Source organism: Sesamum indicum, linkage group LG3 (assembly GCF_026168435.1).
Source record: "Sesamum indicum cultivar Baizhima isolate 11 linkage group LG3, ASM2616843v1, whole genome shotgun sequence".
Classification (NCBI taxonomy): Eukaryota; Viridiplantae; Streptophyta; class Magnoliopsida; order Lamiales; family Pedaliaceae; genus Sesamum; species Sesamum indicum.
The window spans coordinates 30,453,737-30,474,254 of record NC_142659.1 but is presented as its reverse complement, the minus strand read 5'-3'; the positions used below and the strand labels follow the sequence as shown (position 1 = coordinate 30,474,254).

Genomic DNA, 20,518 nt, shown 5'->3' with positions numbered 1-20,518 from the left:
AGCAAAATAAGAGCTCGGCTTCTTCATACATTGCCATTACTTTGTTCCTGTTGGAACACATAATTATGAGCAAATTAAGAATAATTTCAGCAGTCTCAGTGCATTTTATACAGACCTCAAATGAAATGATGCTGAATCTGTTTCTATCCAAGCACATTAAACTCAATGAGTGAATGTATGGCACCGTTTATTACAGCAACGTCGCATACATCTATTCAAATATTACACAATGAGTAACCAAAACAAGGGGGCTGGTTCCAGAAATCAAGTTACATGAAAGACTAAGCACAAGAGTGGACCTTCGAGCCTTTGGAAGGTTGGAAAAATGCTCTTGTACTAGGCCCTTATTGAGAAGGGAATATAAATTATGAGAAAACTAATTTATGTTTCTTTTGGGAACACATAACACAACTTATCCAAAGAATAAATGAAAACTTTGCTGAACAATGTAAATGTGCACGTTCGCAGCTTTTTTTATCTACACATAATCACCCCCAACCTTCTTCCAATTACCTTTATGTTGCTTGTGCTCATTGGTGACCGAGATGCCACCAGAGGATCACCACCCCGAGATTAATCATTCTTGCAATTCCCGAGCAAATTTTCCACATAAAACCTGAAACCACCAAAACTCTTATCCTTTGAATCTAATCACAATCCAACCCGCATACTTCTAGTACGATCCCGTCCCTTGACAAAAATGGGTTGATGCGGACCCACAATAATGAGAATATAGAGGCAAGAAGAATTGACCATACAACAATGATGGTGGGAAGTCGATCTTGTTTTCCCATGAAACCTTTGAGGAAGGGGTATAAATGGACGATGACCCAAATGGCAAAGAACAACTTGCCAAAAAGAGGCCCCCAAGATTCGTACCCATTATTTATGGCATCAGAAATCCCAACTGCGACTCCAATAATGTTGATGATCATCAAAGTCATGGGAGGGATCAACAAAGATGTCCATTTAAAGAGGTAAAGCTCGGAAAACTCTCCATCGTCGGCTGCTTTGGAGGTAACAGTGAAGTTTGTGTTTACACCAGCCAATACCTTTAGAAGACCTTGAAATAGAGCAAAGAAGTGGGAAGATACGCCACCAATCACCCAAAACTGCTCGTTTCTCCACCAGTCATCAATTCCAACTCCTCCCCACTGCATCTCCAGGATACTTGTTGCAGCGATTGATATAAAGAGGCCCATGAAAACTATACTAGCATAGTTGCTGATCTGTTGACAACAAAAGTCTCCTGTTAGCCAAATTAACAATCTCCAGTTCTTCGTGTTTTTCAATGGATTAAAGGATCCATGTTTAAGGGCAACAAATACCCAGAAGTTATCAAGGAAATTCAGAAACCAGAGAACAAATCAAAATATCAGAAAGAGTTTAATTTGGGCCAACGGGCCAAGGGAGCTCACCTCAGGGACAATGAATTTCCCGGTCAGCAGGCAAACAGCTGGCAAGGTGCAATAGACAATCAACGGAAGTGAAGTCAGTGGATAGACAACTGAATTTATGTACGAAAATCTCTCCAGAGGTTTCAGACCGCACCCATATCCATACCAAATAGGACAGTGCCTACTCAATAAAATTTCAACCGATCCCAAGGCCCATCTAAGAACCTGGTGCAGACGATCAGAAAGATTGATAGGCGCTGATCCCTTGAATGCGGGTCTTCTGGGTATGCAGTAAACTGACCGCCAGCCATGGCAATGCATCTTAAAACCAGTTAAGATATCTTCAGTAACAGAACCGTAAATCCATCCGACCTGCCAATATAAAGTTGTTAGAGCTGTGCATAAATCCAAAACAAAGATCCAGAGAAATAATTTTCTATTAGGGGCTGCTTACTTCTTTCCCCCATTCTGTTTTATCTTCATAACCACAACTAATGACATGAATAGCTTCTTTCAAGAGTGATGCAGATGTTGCTCCCTGGGGAACACCACCGTCTTCTAAAAGTGTTGAAGCAATGAAAACTGGTGATTGCCCAAATTTTTTCTCAAACTTTATCTGGGGCATGAGGGATGATTTTTCACTGTCAATTCCTGCCAGCACATGAGGGAAAGGAACTAATGAAACATCATTCAAAAGAAAAGCATGTAGTGAAACAAAACTTAGAGAAGCACCAAACTAAAGATAATTGCTCCAGAATTGGAATCTATAGATATTTTAAAACATAATACTAATGCGAGTATGCCAATTTTTCTCTTTCTCCTACGGGAAAACAGGAGTTGTACAAGCAAAGACAAATAACCATGAAGTACTCATTTCATGTTACATTTTATTTGCAATTCAGTTACCTTTACATCTACTTAAATTAGATCTGAAATTTAGTATTGCTAACATTTTTGCACTTATTTTCTCACCTTCGATTCCTTCCTCAATATTTTCAAGAGCATGAATCTGGGTTGAAGCTTCCCTGCTCTTACTCTTTTTCTTATTTTCCTTTGATTTCCCTTTCTTGTTCTTCTTTCTCGAGCTGCAACAGCAGCAACACAATTTTGGCCAACAATTGCATGTTTTGCCAGGGGGTTTTGCCTTCTTGGGGGCATCATATCCGTACAGTGCTTGCCTCCTGAAGACACATCCAGTTCCCACATAAATTGGACCTTGGATTCCATCAAGCCCTTTCATATTTATCTGTGAGCAATTAAAATACTATTAGCATCTCTGAAGATCACTGATGAACCTATTTTTAAGACTAAAACATTCACAACTCATAATTTGATACCAAGAAGGAACTATACATACATCAAAAAAGACAACATTGCGATTTGAATATCTATCATGCCGATCAATTCCATCAAATCTTTGAGGAAATTGCACATAGCATATTTTCTTTCCAGCTTGGGGGTCCATCATGAAACACATAGCTTCTCTAAGAGCCTTGCTGTTATTTATGTAATGATCACAATCAACATTAAGTAGGTAAGGAGCATTTGAGATGACAGCTGACACCCGTATCTGGAATTAGGAAAACAAAAGCACAGTTCAGATAGCTGATTCTCTGCTAAAATAATCTCAAAAAACAAAAATAACAATGCAAGGGAGAGGGAAAGAAAAGTTACCAAAGCATTCATAGCACCAGCTTTTTTGTGATGTTCAAATCCAGGCCTCTTCTCACGAGAAACATATATAAGACGAGGCAACTCATTTCCTTCAATGTCCCGAACACCATTTTGACCCAAGAATACCTGTCCAGCAAAAGACAATTTATTAATGCAAATCTTCTGTGCCAATCTGCAGCATATCATCAAAGTGAATGCTCACTGACCTGGATCATTCCAGGATGGTCCCTGACATTATTTCCAGGCCACGGAGTTCCATCTTGCATGGTCCAACCGTCCTCAGGAACCTTTTGTGCCATAGCAACCAATCCATTTATTCGAACTTTAAATTCTTCATATTCTCTCTGCACAAGAGTAGTTATAGCAAGTAAGTTCCAGTCATCAAAGCTGAGACCCAAACTGAGCTTGCTCTCAGTAGGTCACCTGATTGCCAGTTCTTTAACACTCTAATAACTAGAAGTGAGCGCGGGTAGCCACAGGGAAAAGCATGAGTGCTTGAATTTTTGGTCTACTAACTAACACCTCCTAGACTGATGCCAAATAATGATATAGAAATGGAAAGTACTCAAATAGAAGAAGTGGAAAATATGGCACCTTCATTGCACGACGTTCCCTCACAAATGTTGGTTCTACTTTGTCTCTCAAATAGTCAACCTTTTGAGCAAAGTACCATTCAGGTGCCCGAGGCTCTATGCTAAATTTCTTGCAGAATGGGACCCATTTCCTGGCAAACTCGGATGTCTCAGAAAGAGCTTCAAAAGTAAGCATTGCAGCACCATCGTCAGAGACATAGCACGCGACCTTGTCGACTGGGTAATCCACGGCAAGTATAGAGAGAACAGTGTTTGCAGTAATAAGTGGAGGTTCCTTCAACGGATCCACTGTACTAACAAATATGTCCACAGCGGCTAGCTCAGACGGCTTTCCTTCTTTCTCGTACCTGGTGATCAGCATGCAGAAGCTCAGAGACAGAAATAGCAAGACAAATAATGGCAGATAGCATGGAACAGAAAAGGCATGAAGTGGAGTGGAAGATCTGAAGACAGACATAATGCGCATCTCAGCACTCGCTGAAGATACAGAAGCAGAATTACATACCTTAGTGAGAGTCTGTCTAGGTATGTTTCCCGCTCAATAGGGAACCACTTTGGGAACTGATCAAATATCCACGACACAGCAAACCATATCTCACATATAATTGATGTCAGCCATAATCCATACGCATCATTGACGGGGTGGAGAATTCTATAGTGGAAGAACAATCCAAGAACTGCCATCCGGAGTAGAATGATCATTCTGTAAGGGTTTATCTTGCTCGAAGGAATTGGCAGCTTCCTCGAAAGCGGTTGTCTGCCTTCATCCATCCTGTAAATAATGATAAAAGGAAATTTAATACATTAACACTGTAGATATGATCTCTTTGCAACCTCTTTACAAGATAAAGTGGTATTATACTTCTGTTGCTCCTTTACTTTGTCTATAACATGGTGTATGATATAAGGATAGACAAAAACAGCAGCAACTGTTTCATGTCTTCTTATTACAGTTTGAGCTGCATCCCATGTTCTAAACATCCAAAGTGTAAATCGCACGCACTGTACTCCAACAGTCCAACTTCATACTTTCTTCCATCCCATCCTCACCTCAAATTCTGAGCTTCCACAATCAGATTTAATATTTATGATAAAAATAGATCTGACAACAACTTTATCTCATAGAGGCTGATCCTTTATTCATTATAACTTGCTGCTGAATGTGATTTATTTGGACACTAGTACACCTTCAGAGGTCAGGAGACTTCATGCTAAGATTTACTCTAGACCTTGCTAAAAATTCAACTGTATCAGATAGCGATGCGTACAATAATATGGTCTTGCTCTAAAAAGTGTTGCCAGGAGCAGTTTAGCAGAGAAGTAAACAATTATCTTCTCAGTAGTGGAAACAAGAATCACACCAAGCCAATCAAATCTCTTATTAATTTAGTTAGCGTACTAGTCAATATTAAATGTATGACTTTAAAATTGGTTTGCGAGCAAGACTGCCTACAAAGTAGTAGTTGCAAAAGCTGAAAACCAGATTGGTGTTCGAAGAATTCAGAAATCAATAACAGTGAGGCCACCGACACTCTTTCAGAATATTAAAAAAGAAGCAGAACAAATGGACCTACTTAGGTAAATCAGGATCATCCAGCTCATCTCCATTAGCACCACCCTGATTGCCTTGATGCTTAACCACTTGAAGTTTATCATTTTGTTTTTTCTTCCATTCCTCCATTCTTTCCTTCCAGGCAACAGTACCATAACCATAAACAGCTAAGTCTTTCTTAGGATCCATTGGTCGTGGTGGTACTGCAAAGTCAGTTGATGCATTGAACTTCCAATTCAAAAATAACCAAACAACAAGATTGTCAACCCAGAAAAGAGAACTTACAAGTCATGCTGGAATCAGTAAATGGCATAGGATGGACGCGCTTTCCACGAGCCATAAAGGGAGGGATAATGAGAGCATGCTTGTCGGCAGAAATCGTGTCATCCTTCACCAAGATGCAGAATTTCTTTAGAGTTTTCATCAGAGACAGATATAACGAAGATCACAAGAAATTGAAACAGCATGTACCTCTTGACCATAAGTAAGGAGAGGAATTTCTGAGTTGATGGCAGTGGCATCCAGTTCCGAGGGAGTAGTGATTCCAGAAGCAGTACGGCCAATATTAAGCCTACCAGAGAGAGCCCCCTCAGCAATATGCTGGTGATCTCTCCTTTCATTGCCATTATAATCAAATTCATTCTCCAAATCATCAAATTCATCTTCATCTTCGTCTCCATCAACTCTGGGGCTCCCTGAAAGTTAATTCTCTCGTTAATTAAACTATTACCAAAAGGAATAGTCTCTGAGAGTCATAGAAGAAAGAGTAGAATAAATTGACAGGACGCGTCAGTTACCTTTTATGCGCTTGTATCTGGTTTTGCACTGAGGACAAGCTTGATTTCCCTCCCTCCTCTCATATTCATAGCATGGTCTACAAACAGGGAATGCACATTCATTGCAAGCAACAAAAGGCTCCCCATCTACAGTAAATTCAATCTCATCTCCACAAATCTGACAGATCTGTCCAGTCAACTCTTTCACAGAAGTCACCTGCCGACAGAGAAGAATCAATTGTGTATGAGCGAGAATCAGATCAAGAAATTACTAGATTTCCAAACAATTGAACTAAAAATATATCAATAAAATAATCAGCAAGCTCACAGATTCAAAAAAATAGTAAAAAAGAAAACTTCACCAGGTAAGAAAACAAAGCAATAACAATGCAAGTGACAAGAAACTTGACTGGCTCTGAAATCTAGAAAGTTGAAAAGGGGCCAAAAGGAACTAAGAGTTGAGCATTAAGTTCGACCGAGATAAAGTAATTTGAAAGAATAGCGAGCAGATGAAAATAATTTCTCTTATCAAACTGCAAAAGAGTTGAAAACAAAAATTGACTAGATCCCCTAAACCACCAGAAGAATCTGAGATTCTGGGCCAAAATAGCATCCAACGTCAAGAAATCAATGAAAAAAAAATCCAGACTTGCACCCCTGAAAATACTTGAATGAAAAATTAGCCATAGCGCACTTAAAAAAGAAGGATAATTCATGCAACCTAGCAATGAGCAAAGGATTTGAGAGATTAGAATGCAGTAAACACTGAAAAAAAAGACAATATCTTGTAAGCACAGCACTTACTCTTCCAATCTCATCAGCATTGATGAGTACAAACTCATTTCTGTTGTGTGAACCAGCAACAAGCCTCCCTTTAGTATCCATCTCAAGAAACTGAAAGAACCCCTCAAAAGCCCACCTTCCACTCTCCCACACAGCTTAACAATCACTGAGAAGAGAGAGCAAGAAGAAAGAACATGTTTTTGGGGCAACACCCATCAAAGAAAGAAAGAGAGAAATGAAGGGAAGGGCTTCTGTTTTATTCTCCTTCCTCTCCTCTTAAAACACAAAAACCCTTGGCATTCAACAATCAACTGAAAACGACAGATTAACAGACGCCAGGAAAAACACAACACAACAGGATTAACACATTCAGTGAACCGAAATGTGGGTTTTATTATTTAAACAGAGAGAGGGGATTCTTTGCTTGAGAGAAACCCCTGTTGGTGAGAAAGGGTCTCCCTCTTTTAGAAGTATTTTTGTTGTGTGTAGTGAGGTGTGGATCAGAGAATCAAATGGTTGAAGAAGGGAAGGGTCCAGGATCCCCACAAAGACAAACCAGATTTAAGAAAAACTAGAAAAGAAATAGAAATATGTGCGTGAGTGTGAGTAGCAGTAGTTAAGCGCGTAGTGATGGTGCACAAGGGAGGGACATTACATTACATAAAATAGATTTCTGATCCAAAGACTTGTTTTTTAAGATGAAGAAGGTGGTGCCTGCTCCTGCTTCACATTCCTACCCCGCCACTCATTTAATCTATTTCATGCTAATTTACCTTCAAATTTTATGGAATTTAAATATTTTTCCTTAAAAAACTTATCAATACTCTTTTAATTTTAACAATTTTAAAATATCCCTTAGATTTCATTTATTTTGTGGATTAAAATATCCTTGTAGAATACCAATTATAATTTTATTTATTTTTTTAAAAAAATTATATACTAAATAGATAATTATTTCATAATTTTTTATATATGTCCATCCACTTTATCGGATTCTTTTACGATTTTTTTAAATACAAAAATTGACAATTCTAGACTTCCATCCAAAAATTATATAATTTTATCAAACATCATAGGATTTTTGTAATTTTTTAAATAACAAAAAAAATTAATAATTATGCCACATTTCAAAAGACTTAATTGTAATTTACTCTATATTGTAAATAATACAAAATTTATCCCAAAAAATATATATTAAGAATAATTACATTTACACCCCTAATTTATGGTGTATTTACACAAATCACCATCTTTTGTATAATTATAAAAACTACCCATGACAGTCAAAAACTAGTGGTAATTTGTGTAATGATGCTAACACTTTCAGGAGGTGTGTGTTTAATTTTTCAAAAAAGTAAGGATAGTTTGTATTAAGTGCTAATATATTTTGATGAGTGTATGTGTAAACAGACCATAGATCAAGAGGGTGTAAATGTAACTATCTCAAAATATTATGGACTTTTTTTTTTGTGGGTTGTTTCCATAGAGTAATCATACCAATAGTATGTGGTTTATTGTAATATTTTTACGGTACGTGAGATGTAATTATACAAAATATATTGATTTGAAACGTCATTAAAAAAACCCTCGCGTGGTGGTGGAAGGCCAACTCCGGCGCCACCACGGTGGTGCTTGGGTTTGGGACGAAGGGTATATAATTTGTTTTATTCTTTTTTTTTTTTGTGTGTGTGTCTTTTAGTGGTGTAAAACCATTTATGATGAGGAAAAAAAACAATTATATCACCTTCTTCACATTTATGTGAATTTGTTTTCTTGTTTATGAGTTAATAGGAAAAAATTGGTTGAAGGTTGGATGATGTTGACGTTTGTTGTGGTTGTTTGGTTATTTTCTTTCACTATGTTGAATTGTCTTTTTTAACTTAAATTTTAAAATAAGACACGATAAAAAGAATATATATATATATAGATTCATTTATTTGGAATATATATTCATATGTATAGAAAAAAAAGTTTTTGTATCAGATATTTGTAAATTCTGTATTTACATAATACATGTGAGATTACTATAATAGATCGATAAATCACGATAATTAGAATCCTATAATACGTAAAGAAATTTTTATATAATCTCATATACGTGTAGGAAAATTTTAACATAATATTTTCAAAATATTATTCGAAATTATGATAAAAATTTTGATAATATTGCTAAAAGTAAAGGGAAAAGGTTGAAACCAAATCATTAACCAAAAAGAAGAAAATTGAAAATTCACTTTAAATTAAATGCAAATAAATGGATAGGAATGAAACGGAAGAATGTCTTTTGACCAACCACCCAAGTGCAAACAAATAGGAAAAGGCAAATTTTCCTAAACACAAGAACTAAAAAAGAACACTATTCCTCTTTTTCTTTGTTGCAAGGACAAAGATATTCCTCTATTATTACCTTTAGATTTTTCTTATCAAAATATTTTTTTTTTGTTTGCCTCTTTTTTACCTATCCTTTTAAGTATATTTCTTATGAGAAATTCTAACGCGAATCGGGTCCGTATGTTAATTCAAGAAAAAGTGATCAAACAGTTGTTGTGCGATTAATTTAGTTCAAACAAACTTAGTTTTGGTAAGAATTTTTTTGTTTCTTACTAATCTTGGCTCTTATCACATTGTTTAAATATTATTTCCCAAAATGGGTGGGCGTCCATTTTGGTTTAATCATAATTAATTAACATACTTATTTGGAGTAGTTTCCTCTTAATTAAGTGCCAATCCACTTGAGTAGTTCCAATAATTGTGAAACAGTGGAAATTACAAAACAGTGGACACGAAGTCAGAAGCGGTTCGGCCCACCATGTTCAAATCAAACTGGCACTGCCACACCCACTGCCAACCTCACCAAATTGCTTCGAGGATCAGTTAGTCACTTAGCCCCCACAAACGTGCACTTCTGTTTTCACCCATCCACTTGCCCAAATCCTATTCATCAACCTTTTGTTTCCTTTATTGTCTTGATGAATATAACGTTAGAATTCAATGACATTTATGTATTCACGACTGTAAAAAGTAGATTTGTATGTAAAATTTTGAACTATTAATGATGTACAATATATGATTTATACGAAGCAGTATGATTGAGGTGTGGCCGTCGCGTATGTTTGAAAAATTGCAGCAAGTGTAATAGATATGATGTGGGACAAATATTGTTGTTGCAATGGCTTCACCAACACATACTGCCAATGCCATGTGAAGGATGCAACAACACATACTGCCAATTGTTATTGCATAGGAGTAAATGTATTTTTCTTTTTAAATGTACTTTTTAAAATAGCATTTTTGTCTTACATCTTTTTAATTTTTGCAATTTCAGTCATTTGTTCATCATAGTTTACCTCCACTAGAAGAAGAGTGAAATCGGACGAAAAAATATTGAAATTGCAAATATTAAAAAGATGTATGACTAAAATACTATCTTATAAAGTTAAATTTGTGAAAACGCTGAAAGACCTAAATTACAAAACAAAAATACATTTAAGCCTGTTGCATAATTGTTGGGCATAAATACAGACATAATGAACTAATTTTGACGAAAGATCAATCATTAATGTAACTAAGTGTTTGATTAACTGATGAAAATATTACTTACCTTAATTACATTTAAATTTTCATCGAATTAAATATTTCTATAAATTTCGACAAGAACATACGAAAAATCAAGCGAAAGAAAGAAAAGGGAAATAAATGAAACGTTCATGAAATTATTATTATTATTATTATATATTTTCCTTATGGAAAAGGAGTGAACAAAATCAAGTAGACCCACATATCGATCTGCATGCTTCTTCGGCAGCTGCTCTCCACTTCACATTTAGTATGTGCTTCAGTGCGTGTGTTTCAGTGTGACTGTGCAGTGTAGCTGTAGGAACATCCCAACCTGTTACGCAGTACCTTACGGTTGGTTCGCCTAATAAATGACCATGAAATTCCAGTTCTGTAGGTTTACGGTGTCGTTTCAAAAGATCTAGAGACGGGATTCCGCATAATATTACATGGTATAAAGTATAAACGCGACACCGAAAACTTACCACAATAAATAGTGTATTTCCTTAAAATAAAATATACGAATGTCAACTCGTAAAAAATATATAATTTACTTTATAGACTGAAAAATATTGACCGCACAATATATAATTTAAATGGAAATATTTAATTAAGTGAGGCTCATCAATAATATAATTTCAACATTGTAATTACATTAAGGGCCCAAAAAAAATTCTTGAATTGACAAGATTGATATGTATAGAGATCTAATCCTTAAATATATAATTGAAAACGAACCCGACAAAAGATCCATCCATCATTAATAAATGTAACTTTAAAATGATTCTAAATGTTCGTTTTTTTTTTCAAGTAATAACTCACATAAAAGTGAGATTAGTACTCGTGAAATAAATATCTACGCATCTGATATGAATTTTTTATAGCAAAAATATTTAAATAAATGTGTTTATACAGTTCAATGGTGAGGAAAATATTAGTTCCACTTAAATTAATTAAATTGAAATAATTATGTAACGAATATATTGTATTTATTATATAATTAATATATAACTTAAAAGAATAATAAATTATATATATAATAAATATGATAATACTTGAGAATTTAATATCTTAATATGCACTACTCACATGCAAAATTCTATATTAGAACCTTTTTATAGAAATTAAATTCAAGACCTCTTATTGGTCTGATTCTCATATTATATATATTAAAAGATCATTTAATTTAAAATTTTAATTTATTAAAAAATAATAATTATTTAATAGTAATATCTTAATCATTTATAAAGTTATGAATCAAATGTAGGCCAACACATCATAGATCATTGTATCATCACATTTAAGAAACTTAGCGCTATTTTGGAGCATTGGATGCTTCCATCTCCGAATCAGCTGCATCTAATCATTCTGCTTTGCCAATGAGAAACACAGCACGTGGCGAACATCAAACGGTTCATTGATGGTATTATTATTATTAGGGTTAATTAAATCTTGTCATTCAAAATATGACTATTTTTACACTTTGAAATCTATTTTTTTTTTGTATCATTTTACCATATCAAGTTTACGAAATTTTACACTCTGTCATTTATAACTGTTTTTCATCAAGTTTTTTATTGAAAAACATCACATGCAGTACACATTTAATATTTAAGGTATATGTGATGTGATATTTTTCATATATACACAACGTGTGATTTTTTTTTTTTAAGAAAAAAATCAACAAAAAAACGGTCATACATAGCAAAATGCAAATTTGCCAAAAAAAAAAAAATAGATATCAAAATGTAAAAACGCATATAATTTAGATAACAAAATATAATTTATCATTATTATTATTAATGATATTAAGCTTAAAAGCATGGAAGATTTGTTGAGTAGTCAATTCAACCTCATTCCTGGAAAAAGTAGTATGGTATCTTAGTGATTAATACTTTGTAGTTAACTACACATAATCCATAATTAAGAGTCCCCAGTACGACACGTGGGGACATCATTGATTAATTCTGGTGAAGTTATAATCATTCATGTACCTACCATTTTTATGCGACTTGTGAAGCGTACGACTTACTAGTACGACTCACTTAATAGCAATAGCGTTTTAATGTATAACAATATGCTTCCCTCATTTTCAACATTTTCCAACCAACGATCATAATAGTAATAAAATGAATAATAATTATAATAATAAAATAGTAGTAATGACAATAAATTCCGGTTTAGAGCAATATATGAGCAAAATAAGTTTTTTTTTTTAAAATTATATGGTTCTGATGTTAAATTTACATGAAAGCATTTGCATAACTATCTTGTAGTATTTTGGTATAATTAATTGTGATAGAAGTATTTATTATAAAAATTGATATATATTTTATATTTTTATAAAAAGTAAATTTAAATATACATATCGCGCATATTACTAATATTAATCATTTACAATCTCTTAAAATTTGTTTGATTCAAGTGAAAGGAAAACGGAAGTGGAAGGGAGAGGGGAAGTGAAAGGGGGACGAGGGTGGGAAAAAATAATAATTTTTCCTCAAGTCGTTTCGTATGATAAAAGGGAAGTAAATCTCAAACACCTTCTCATATTTGGTACGAGGAAAACAGATTGAAAAGAAAAAACTGATTCTTGTAATTTTACTGAATAACGCTTCTCTTCATTTGTATTAGAAAATAAATAAATTAATATTATACAGATATAATTTTAGTATATAAAAAATTTAAGAATTTTATTAATAAAAATATTTATCAAATAAGAATAAGAATATTTTTTATTTATAAAAAAATTATCAAAATGAGAATTATTTATTTATTATAAATTGTTTAATTTAAATAAAATAAAAATTACTAATAATATTTTCAACTAAATAATTTGAATTCAAATATCAGTGGCTTTGTGGATACCAAAAAATACTTTGGATATTTATGAGTAATAGAGTAAATAAAAATAAAAAATATAATTTTTTTTATCTTTTTGGCTTTATACTTTTACTTTTCCGCGCAATTGTGGACATAAACAAAATTAAACTTTGGAGGGATTGTATATAAATCGAGTTTTAGTTTACCTCCATCTTTTACCTCACCAAACACCAAATTATCTCTTATAATTAGTGAGTTAAATTGTTTGAGTTTTATTTTTTTTTACAAACTCAAATTAACTAATAAATGAGTACAATAAATGCACAAAAAAATATTATGAAAGATTTTATTAATTTTGTGTAAAATTAAGTTATTAACTATTTATTCTTTTATATAAAAATAAATAATTAAATATTAATTTTTAACATATTTTCTTTAAGATTATGATAAAATATATTTATTTGTTTTTTTAAGTGCTTAACTTCTGGTTAAACATATATGTATATATATATATATTTATCAATTTATTTCGAGAAACATATATGAGTTCTCGGTTATATTATATTTATTGTATATCTATTATATATATATTAATTTATATTTTACTTTTAATGTAAATTCTTTATTTATTAAAAAATAATTAAAAAATAAGTTGGTGATGATTTAATATACAAATGATAAAATATATTGAAAATAATAAAAATTGTTCAAAACATGAGGGGCTTTTTTGTCCAAGCAAGAGGGTAAGTACTACATTTGTTAATTCAGGAGTATATGTTATATAACGAATAATTTAGGGGGACAAAGTGTATTTTACCCTTATAAATATTTTATCATTATTTATAAAATTAGAAATACCTCCTAATGTTAATAATTGTCTAACAAATATTCCCAACAATTGATTGCTAGAGGTATTTATTAGATGATTGTTAATTACAAGAGATGTTTATAACTTTTCAAACAGCGAAAATTATTTATAATTATGATACATTTAAACAAAATTCCTTGCAATTATTCATACATTTATATTACTTAAATAAAGATAATATAATATATATGAGTTGATATAATCCGAATTTTCATGCAACTTTTTAAAATCTTGTGCGCTAAGAGAGAGAGAGAGAGAGAGAGAAGGAGAAGGCTAATGATTGAGATAATGATTCATGAAAGTAATTAGAAGACAAAATAAAACCCAATTTGACAGCAAAGACTCTGAATGTACAGCATAATATGCTAAAGGAACATTGACGTATGCACAAGGACCCACCCACACTCCGCCACGTGCGAGCCGGGCGCTGCATTCACGCGCCTTTCTTACTGCTTCCGTCGGTGGAAAGACCCATAGAAAAAAGGAAAAACAAAAATAAAAAAGAGTAAGGAAAACTGGGCCCATAAGCCCAATAATGCCCCCGCCGACAGAAAAAAATCTTCCGGATCGACGGCGTCAGACCAGCCACGTGTCGACACGCGTGGACCTGCATTACAGCTAAGTGAACACACTATTAACTGAAGTTGGTCTGCAGCTTTCATGAGCTGTCAATCACCCAAACTGTTGATCTTTTTTTTCCTTTTATATATATATATATATTTAAACATTAATCTAATAAATAATAAATTAATATTTAAAGAAAGAATAATTATATTAAAAGTTGAATAAAAAAGAGTAATTATATAATATGATGATGAATTATGAAGATGGAAGAGATGAGAGGTAATAATTAAGGGAAGATGGGATGGGAATCCTCATAAAAATTGGTCAATGTTGAAGATGTATAATGGAAAGGGGTGGAGGACAAATTATGTGGGGGCAGCATGTTATGGTGTACCTGTACCTGCACCCGCACCCGCACCCCCTGCCGACACTCATTTCTTTCATGTCTATGTCTCACACTCCCCATCAAACAAAATTTGTTATTTTTTCCTAAAATACTTTCATTTCCACTTACCACTTTTTTTTTTTTTTTTTTCCTTATGCACATTTTCATTTATGTACAAATACTGATTATAAATAAAGAGTTGTGATGGGGTTTTAATTATTAAAAAATGAAATAGGGCTTCATTAAGGGTAAAAAAGACATTTCGTAAAGATTCGAGCATGGCAGGAATTCGTAAGGCCCAGATCGAGACACGTGGATACATCTACAGTGTTAAGTTAGACCCTATAAATATTTCAGATCTGGCTCAGTTGAGGCAATTGACATTTATTGTTTTGACTCTTTGATTTCAAATTGTATATTTCTATCTCAACCACAAACAAACTTGGGCATTAGTGGGTTTTCATCGGGGACGAACCCGACTAGACTGACGCACCTGTTTCATTCCTCAGGACCCATCACAGATTTGGGGAGATGATGTGGCCAGGTCAAACTCGTTGATCGAGTTCGCACATTCGAACCGGATCAAGTTGATATGGTTTATAAATTTTCAAATTTTTCATTTCAATCACCAGTTTCTAATTAATTAGATTCAACCAAACATTCGAAATAATTAACGCAAATTGCCTCCTCCACTATTTTGTAAAGTTTTGGTAACAAATCAGACTTAAATCAAGTCTAGTGTATATGACACACCAAAATTTGTGTGTAATTAATTTAAAATATTAAGATATAATTATTATAGTTTTAATTATATATTTTAGTTAAGTTCATAAAAAAATATTAGAAAAATTAGAGTTTGTGAGTAGTTATTGAGAGAAAAGTGGGAGAAAAAAATATGGAAGTTGAGATAAAAATGTAGGTTGAGAAAAAAGAAAAAAAAATGCTGAAATAATTAAAAAATAACAAACCAGAAAAGGAAAAGACACCAACAGGTGCTCTCTCTTAATAATATAATCAACAATTGTGTATATACATATTTTAAATAATATTTTTTTTTTAAATTTTATTTAATTTAAAAAATAGTCTATTAATTTGCTATTACCTTCAGGTAAAAAAGAGTTTAAAACTGCTAAAAATTGTGGCTGCTGGGATTCGAGCCCAGGTCTTCACGGCCACAACGTGGAATTCTTACCACTAAACTACAGCCACAAGTTGTTACACAGGTTCTTCCTGTAGCTTGTAAACGATGAGTCAAATTCCAATGAGCGTGGTATAATGTGGCCACGCATGGTTTAAGGATTTGATTTAATCAGCATAATGAAAAAATGAGTGGAAATGAGGGTAGAGAATAAAAGGGCTGTTTGGCTGTGGTGGTGTTGGGGTTTTCTTTGTTAGATAACAAGTTTTGAACCTTGTGGAAGTTAAGGTAAGATGTTAACAATGATGAGTAGGTGCGGAAAACAAAGATCCCTTCTTCTCTCTCTGCCTCCTCGGGACTTGCTATTTTCTATCATTACTTATGTTACTACCTTCTTACGAAAAGAACACCCAACACCTCATGGGCTGCATGTGGTAAGTTTTTGAAGCATACATACAACACCACATTACTGCTTCTTCATAAATGTAAACCACCCATGTGCTTCTCCATTTCAATATTTTCATCATGTTTCCAATAATATAACCAACAAATATTATAAATTATTATTTTATATCATCATATAAAAATGGAAAGAATCTTTTGTTTGAGGGTTTTACCATCTCTTATCGCCTAACTTGAAAAATAAAACTGCTGCAGGCGTTTCTACGTTTTTTTTTTTTTTTTTTAATTTTGTTCTTGTCCTTATAGTTCCGAACTACGTAGAAAATAAATGATTTCTTGAAACTATATATGAGGATGAACTTTAGCAACTGCATTCGCTGCCCATTATGATTTTGTAAAAAGCTTTGAACTACCTCCGAACAATGAATATTAATGTTTCATGGCACGGGCTTGCTGATGCCGTTGATGAAAGTACAAATTCACATGAATAACCCTAGATTTTCCTCATGGCACTCACAAGTTTGTTTGACAATAAATACCGGTAGATTTTGATTTACACTAAAATTTGAATGGTTTCAACTCCAATCGGAGAGTCGTAATACCTACCAATGGGCCCAGATTAACCTATATTCCAGGCAAAGGCCCAGGAAGACGATCCTCCCAAGTAGTCGATCATTACATGTCCCAGCTTCTAGGACAAGGACGTACAATGTTTATATTCTAACCAGATTCCTTGAAAAATTCAATGAGTTGTGTAGTAGTTCTTTCTGCTGACAAACCAAAACAAATGGCTGATAACAGCCTACCATACCTTAAGCAGTGGATGCCCAGCAGAATGAGATTCATCCCTACTTCATCATTACATGCCCCAGCTTTCAATGGGATACATCCTTTCTCTACAACAGGCTCGGCAACATGCAGGTGGAGACCGGTTGAAGTTTCTGCAGACGCAAGCCAACTAAAATCAATTGGGTTCTGTATCAACCTCAAGAAATTGCTTTCGGAAGCAAGCATGCCCCAAACTTGTGATGTTTTGTTGGCAATGCAATTCGATATTTGCCTCTTTATTTCCTCTAACTGCATAAGATTTGGTCCAGAGGTATCTGTGAGACAACACCAGTTGCATTTCTGAGTTAAAAACGATGAGAATTCAATATGATTCGGCCCCGGGTTCAGGAATGAATCCCACAATGAGCTTCTAGCAAGACTCAGCAATGATTCTCCGGCATTTATCCAGAAATTTGCAACAGAAGCCACAAGGGCAGATTCAAACATGAAAAGATGATCCACTGCCCCGGCAAGCAACAAGGAATATGCAGCACTTGTCTTGTACATATTAAAGGCTTCAAGTTTCAGGCTCCCGGCCTCATAATTAAGAGCCAGCAAATCACTTGCTTGAACTTTATATGCAGAGGCCAGGGTGGTGTAAGCATCTAGAGAAAGATGATGAAAAGGATGCATCTTCAGTTTCGGAGGTGATTTTGCTTCCTTGGGTTCTAATAACTCGTCAAGTAACTGGCCATGAGATAGCAAGTGTTCAAGCTTCATGCAGCATGATTTTGGATCTCCATGTGATAAATAGTCATTTATTGCATCATCAAAATTTAGCGACAACTTCTCCATTTTATTGATCGTGGACTTTGGACTATCAGAATTCGCAGCAGATAGTGCCTACATGGCAATAGAACAGGGTAAGCATACATGTAGAATACCCAAAAAATGACATTGTATTCAACCAATTGTCTTCCAGTTATTAACACTCATTACCTGCAGAGCATAATCCACATAAGTTTTCGGCAATGCAACACAGCGCTGACAGCGACAACTAAACCTATACTTTAACCATAATTCTGCTTGTCTCATCTCCTGCATAACCAAGGCCAAGAAAAAAGTAACAAATGCTCGAACTGCCGGATAGCATGACTAGATAAGGCATCAGGAACTCATAAGTTGTAAAAGATCGAGAAAAAGAATATCACGAAAACTGAAATTTGCAAGAAAGTTCAATCATGATAAAACTACAGGGAAGAAACTTAGAGATATATTGAAAAATGCTGAACTACATAGAGCCTTCTTGAAATCACTGTAGGAGATCTATAAAACTGAAAGTTGCTTCCCATGCACTATCTGTTCACAAGCACTACTTAACCTTTCTTTCCTTATTCTTTTGTTCAATATTTGTCCTCAAGGGTCTTCATTCTGTGTCAAACAAATTCATAATCTTTCAATGGTGCCTTTAATGCACCCCCTTTAGAACTACACATAAGCAAGACACATACATAAATAATTTTCAGTTCTGTTCTGTAATGAAGCTAAATACAAGCAAAGAAATAAAAGGGAAGATGGAAAAAGAAAGGAAATGAAACAGAGAATCGACAACTTAACATATGTAATATCTAACCTTAGGCTGCAGCAAATCCGTATATGCAATTGTCACCTCTTCTCCTTTGTTAACAGCTTTTATACTCCGAACTATAATTCTTGGTCCATACAAATTTTGCTCTAATTACCCATGAAAGTAAAATTCACATCACTTCCAGAACTACGAAAAAGAGACTGAATTTTCCTCCACATTATCCATACAAGTACCTGAAAATGGGTGTTGGAAATCACCTTCCATCATCAAACAATTACCATTTCCAGGGTCAAGCATTTTTGCAGCCGACACAATCCTTAGACGTGGCTGCTCATTGTTTTCCAACCCCAGTGAGAACCGGTAACAAGCATTTGGTGAACAACTATGATTGATCCAAGAAATTGCTGTACCATAAACAGCAACGCCTGTGCTGCAGCCACTCTTATCCTGAACCTCTACAGCGTTAGTTAGCACTAGACACAACACCATTTCCTCCACTACGAATTCCTCCTGCTTCTCTACATTTCCATCCTCGTCGAGACACATTCTCCTCGCCTTCGCCATTAACTCTGCTCCCTCTCTTATCCTCTCCGAAACGCTTTCCGTACTTTCACATGAACCCTCGCGATTCTCACGATTTTCTTTCAGGTTGTCCTCTTCATAACTACCTCGAAATTGGTCCTTTCTATTTTCTCCAAATATCAATCTCTCGCGATTCGTCATCAAACCCGCAATTCTCTCCATAACGATGTCGTTGTGGCAACAACTCTTCATATTTTCACGTTGCTCCTCCTTATTCTCAAGATAATCATCTGGGCCTGCAACATTCTGATTTTGTTGAAAAGAGTAGTCTTTTTTCCCTCCAAGCAACAACCTTCGCTCACTGGTCGTGGAACCCGGAAAGCTGGGCAAAAAGCTGCATTCTTTGAGATGTTCCCGGAAAATGTAAAGAAGACGAAGAGAGAGGCGGAGGTCGGAAGAGTCATCCCACGTGGCGGGAGGTGATTGGAGGAACAGAGAGAGGAGATAGGGCTCGCCGGAGGAGAAATGGAGGGGAGAATCGATGGAAGAGCAGCGAGGGGAACAGTAGAGGGGAGTGGGAATGTTCTTAGGGACATGGCTAAGATTTTGAAGCGTAGTGGGGAAAAAGGGATGCGGCGGAAGAGTAGAAAAGCAGGCGGAGCAGTGGGAGCTGAGGGCGGAGTCGTTGAGAACGACGGCGAGTGGTGGGAGGGGCGGGGTGAGATCTTGGCCTATGGCTATGTCTTCCACCGCTCTCATCTCCATGTTTGGGCTTCTGATCAGGGATCAGAAGCAGATATATGGGCCTATATTCCCTTTATTTACTAACATAAATGGGCTGATTATCCCTTTGTAATTGGCCTTAGTGATTGGGCCTATAAATCGGCCCATTCCCAATTTTCAAATAATGGGTCCATAAGAGTTCTAATTACTTAGGCCACACCTCTAGAGTATCAAGAAATTAAAAAGACAGTTTTAGACATCATAAATATAACAATTCCATCACCTAGCTTTGAAATTGGGCTACTTTCTTTGCAGACTTGTCTTGTTAAACTTGGAAGCATCCTCTTTATCAAATACATTGGCTTAGGACAGGATGGTAACTTCAAAGCAACGTCTTCCCAATTCAT

The 20,518-nt window shown here is 34.7% G+C and overlaps 2 protein-coding genes and 1 non-coding gene across 3 annotated transcripts; all 3 read right to left on the bottom strand.

The window, feature by feature from the left end:
- Nucleotides 1-166: 166 nt before the first annotated feature.
- LOC105159398 (cellulose synthase A catalytic subunit 2 [UDP-forming]) lies at nt 167-7,339 on the bottom strand. Its single transcript, XM_011076449.3, has 14 exons — nt 6,797-7,339; nt 6,014-6,209; nt 5,688-5,911; nt 5,502-5,604; nt 5,239-5,419; nt 4,170-4,436; nt 3,666-4,011; nt 3,278-3,415; nt 3,072-3,197; nt 2,755-2,967; nt 2,370-2,643; nt 1,852-2,048; nt 1,419-1,769; nt 167-1,229 (listed from the first exon to the last, which is right to left on the bottom strand). Exons 1-14 carry the CDS (start codon nt 6,875-6,877, stop codon nt 648-650), a joined length of 3,279 nt encoding a protein of 1,092 aa, XP_011074751.1. The 5' UTR covers nt 6,878-7,339; the 3' UTR covers nt 167-647.
- Nucleotides 7,340-16,107: 8,768 nt separating this feature from the next.
- Nucleotides 16,108-16,179, bottom strand: TRNAH-GUG (transfer RNA histidin (anticodon GUG)). The gene has a single exon. It is a non-coding gene; the product is annotated as a tRNA-His (tRNA).
- Nucleotides 16,180-16,976: 797 nt separating this feature from the next.
- Nucleotides 16,977-20,165, bottom strand: LOC105159397 (SET domain-containing protein). Its single transcript, XM_011076448.3, has 4 exons — nt 19,100-20,165; nt 18,912-19,012; nt 18,278-18,376; nt 16,977-18,181 (listed from the first exon to the last, which is right to left on the bottom strand). The coding sequence occupies exons 1-4, from the start codon at nt 20,151-20,153 to the stop codon at nt 17,231-17,233; spliced, it is 2,205 nt and encodes a 734-aa protein (XP_011074750.1). The 5' UTR covers nt 20,154-20,165; the 3' UTR covers nt 16,977-17,230.
- Between the last annotated feature and the right edge of the window lie 353 nt (nt 20,166-20,518).

Excerpts from the sequence above, each read along its gene's own strand:
- LOC105159398 (XM_011076449.3), bottom strand. The coding sequence starts at position 6,877 with ATGGATACTAAAGGGAGGCTTGTTGCTGGTTCACACAACAGAAATGAG. Across the intron at positions 4,437-5,238 it reads GATGATCCTGATTTACCTAA|GATGGATGAAGGCAGACAAC; the intron begins GTAGGTCCATTT and ends CATTATTTACAG. Across the intron at positions 3,416-3,665 it reads GGGAACGTCGTGCAATGAAG|AGAGAATATGAAGAATTTAA; the intron begins GTGCCATATTTT and ends ACTCTTGTGCAG.
- LOC105159397 (XM_011076448.3), bottom strand. The coding sequence starts at position 20,153 with ATGGAGATGAGAGCGGTGGAAGACATAGCCATAGGCCAAGATCTCACC. Across the intron at positions 18,377-18,911 it reads CGGATTTGCTGCAGCCTAAG|GAGATGAGACAAGCAGAATT; the intron begins GTTAGATATTAC and ends TTGGTTATGCAG. Across the intron at positions 18,182-18,277 it reads ATGTGGATTATGCTCTGCAG|GCACTATCTGCTGCGAATTC; the intron begins GTAATGAGTGTT and ends ATTGCCATGTAG.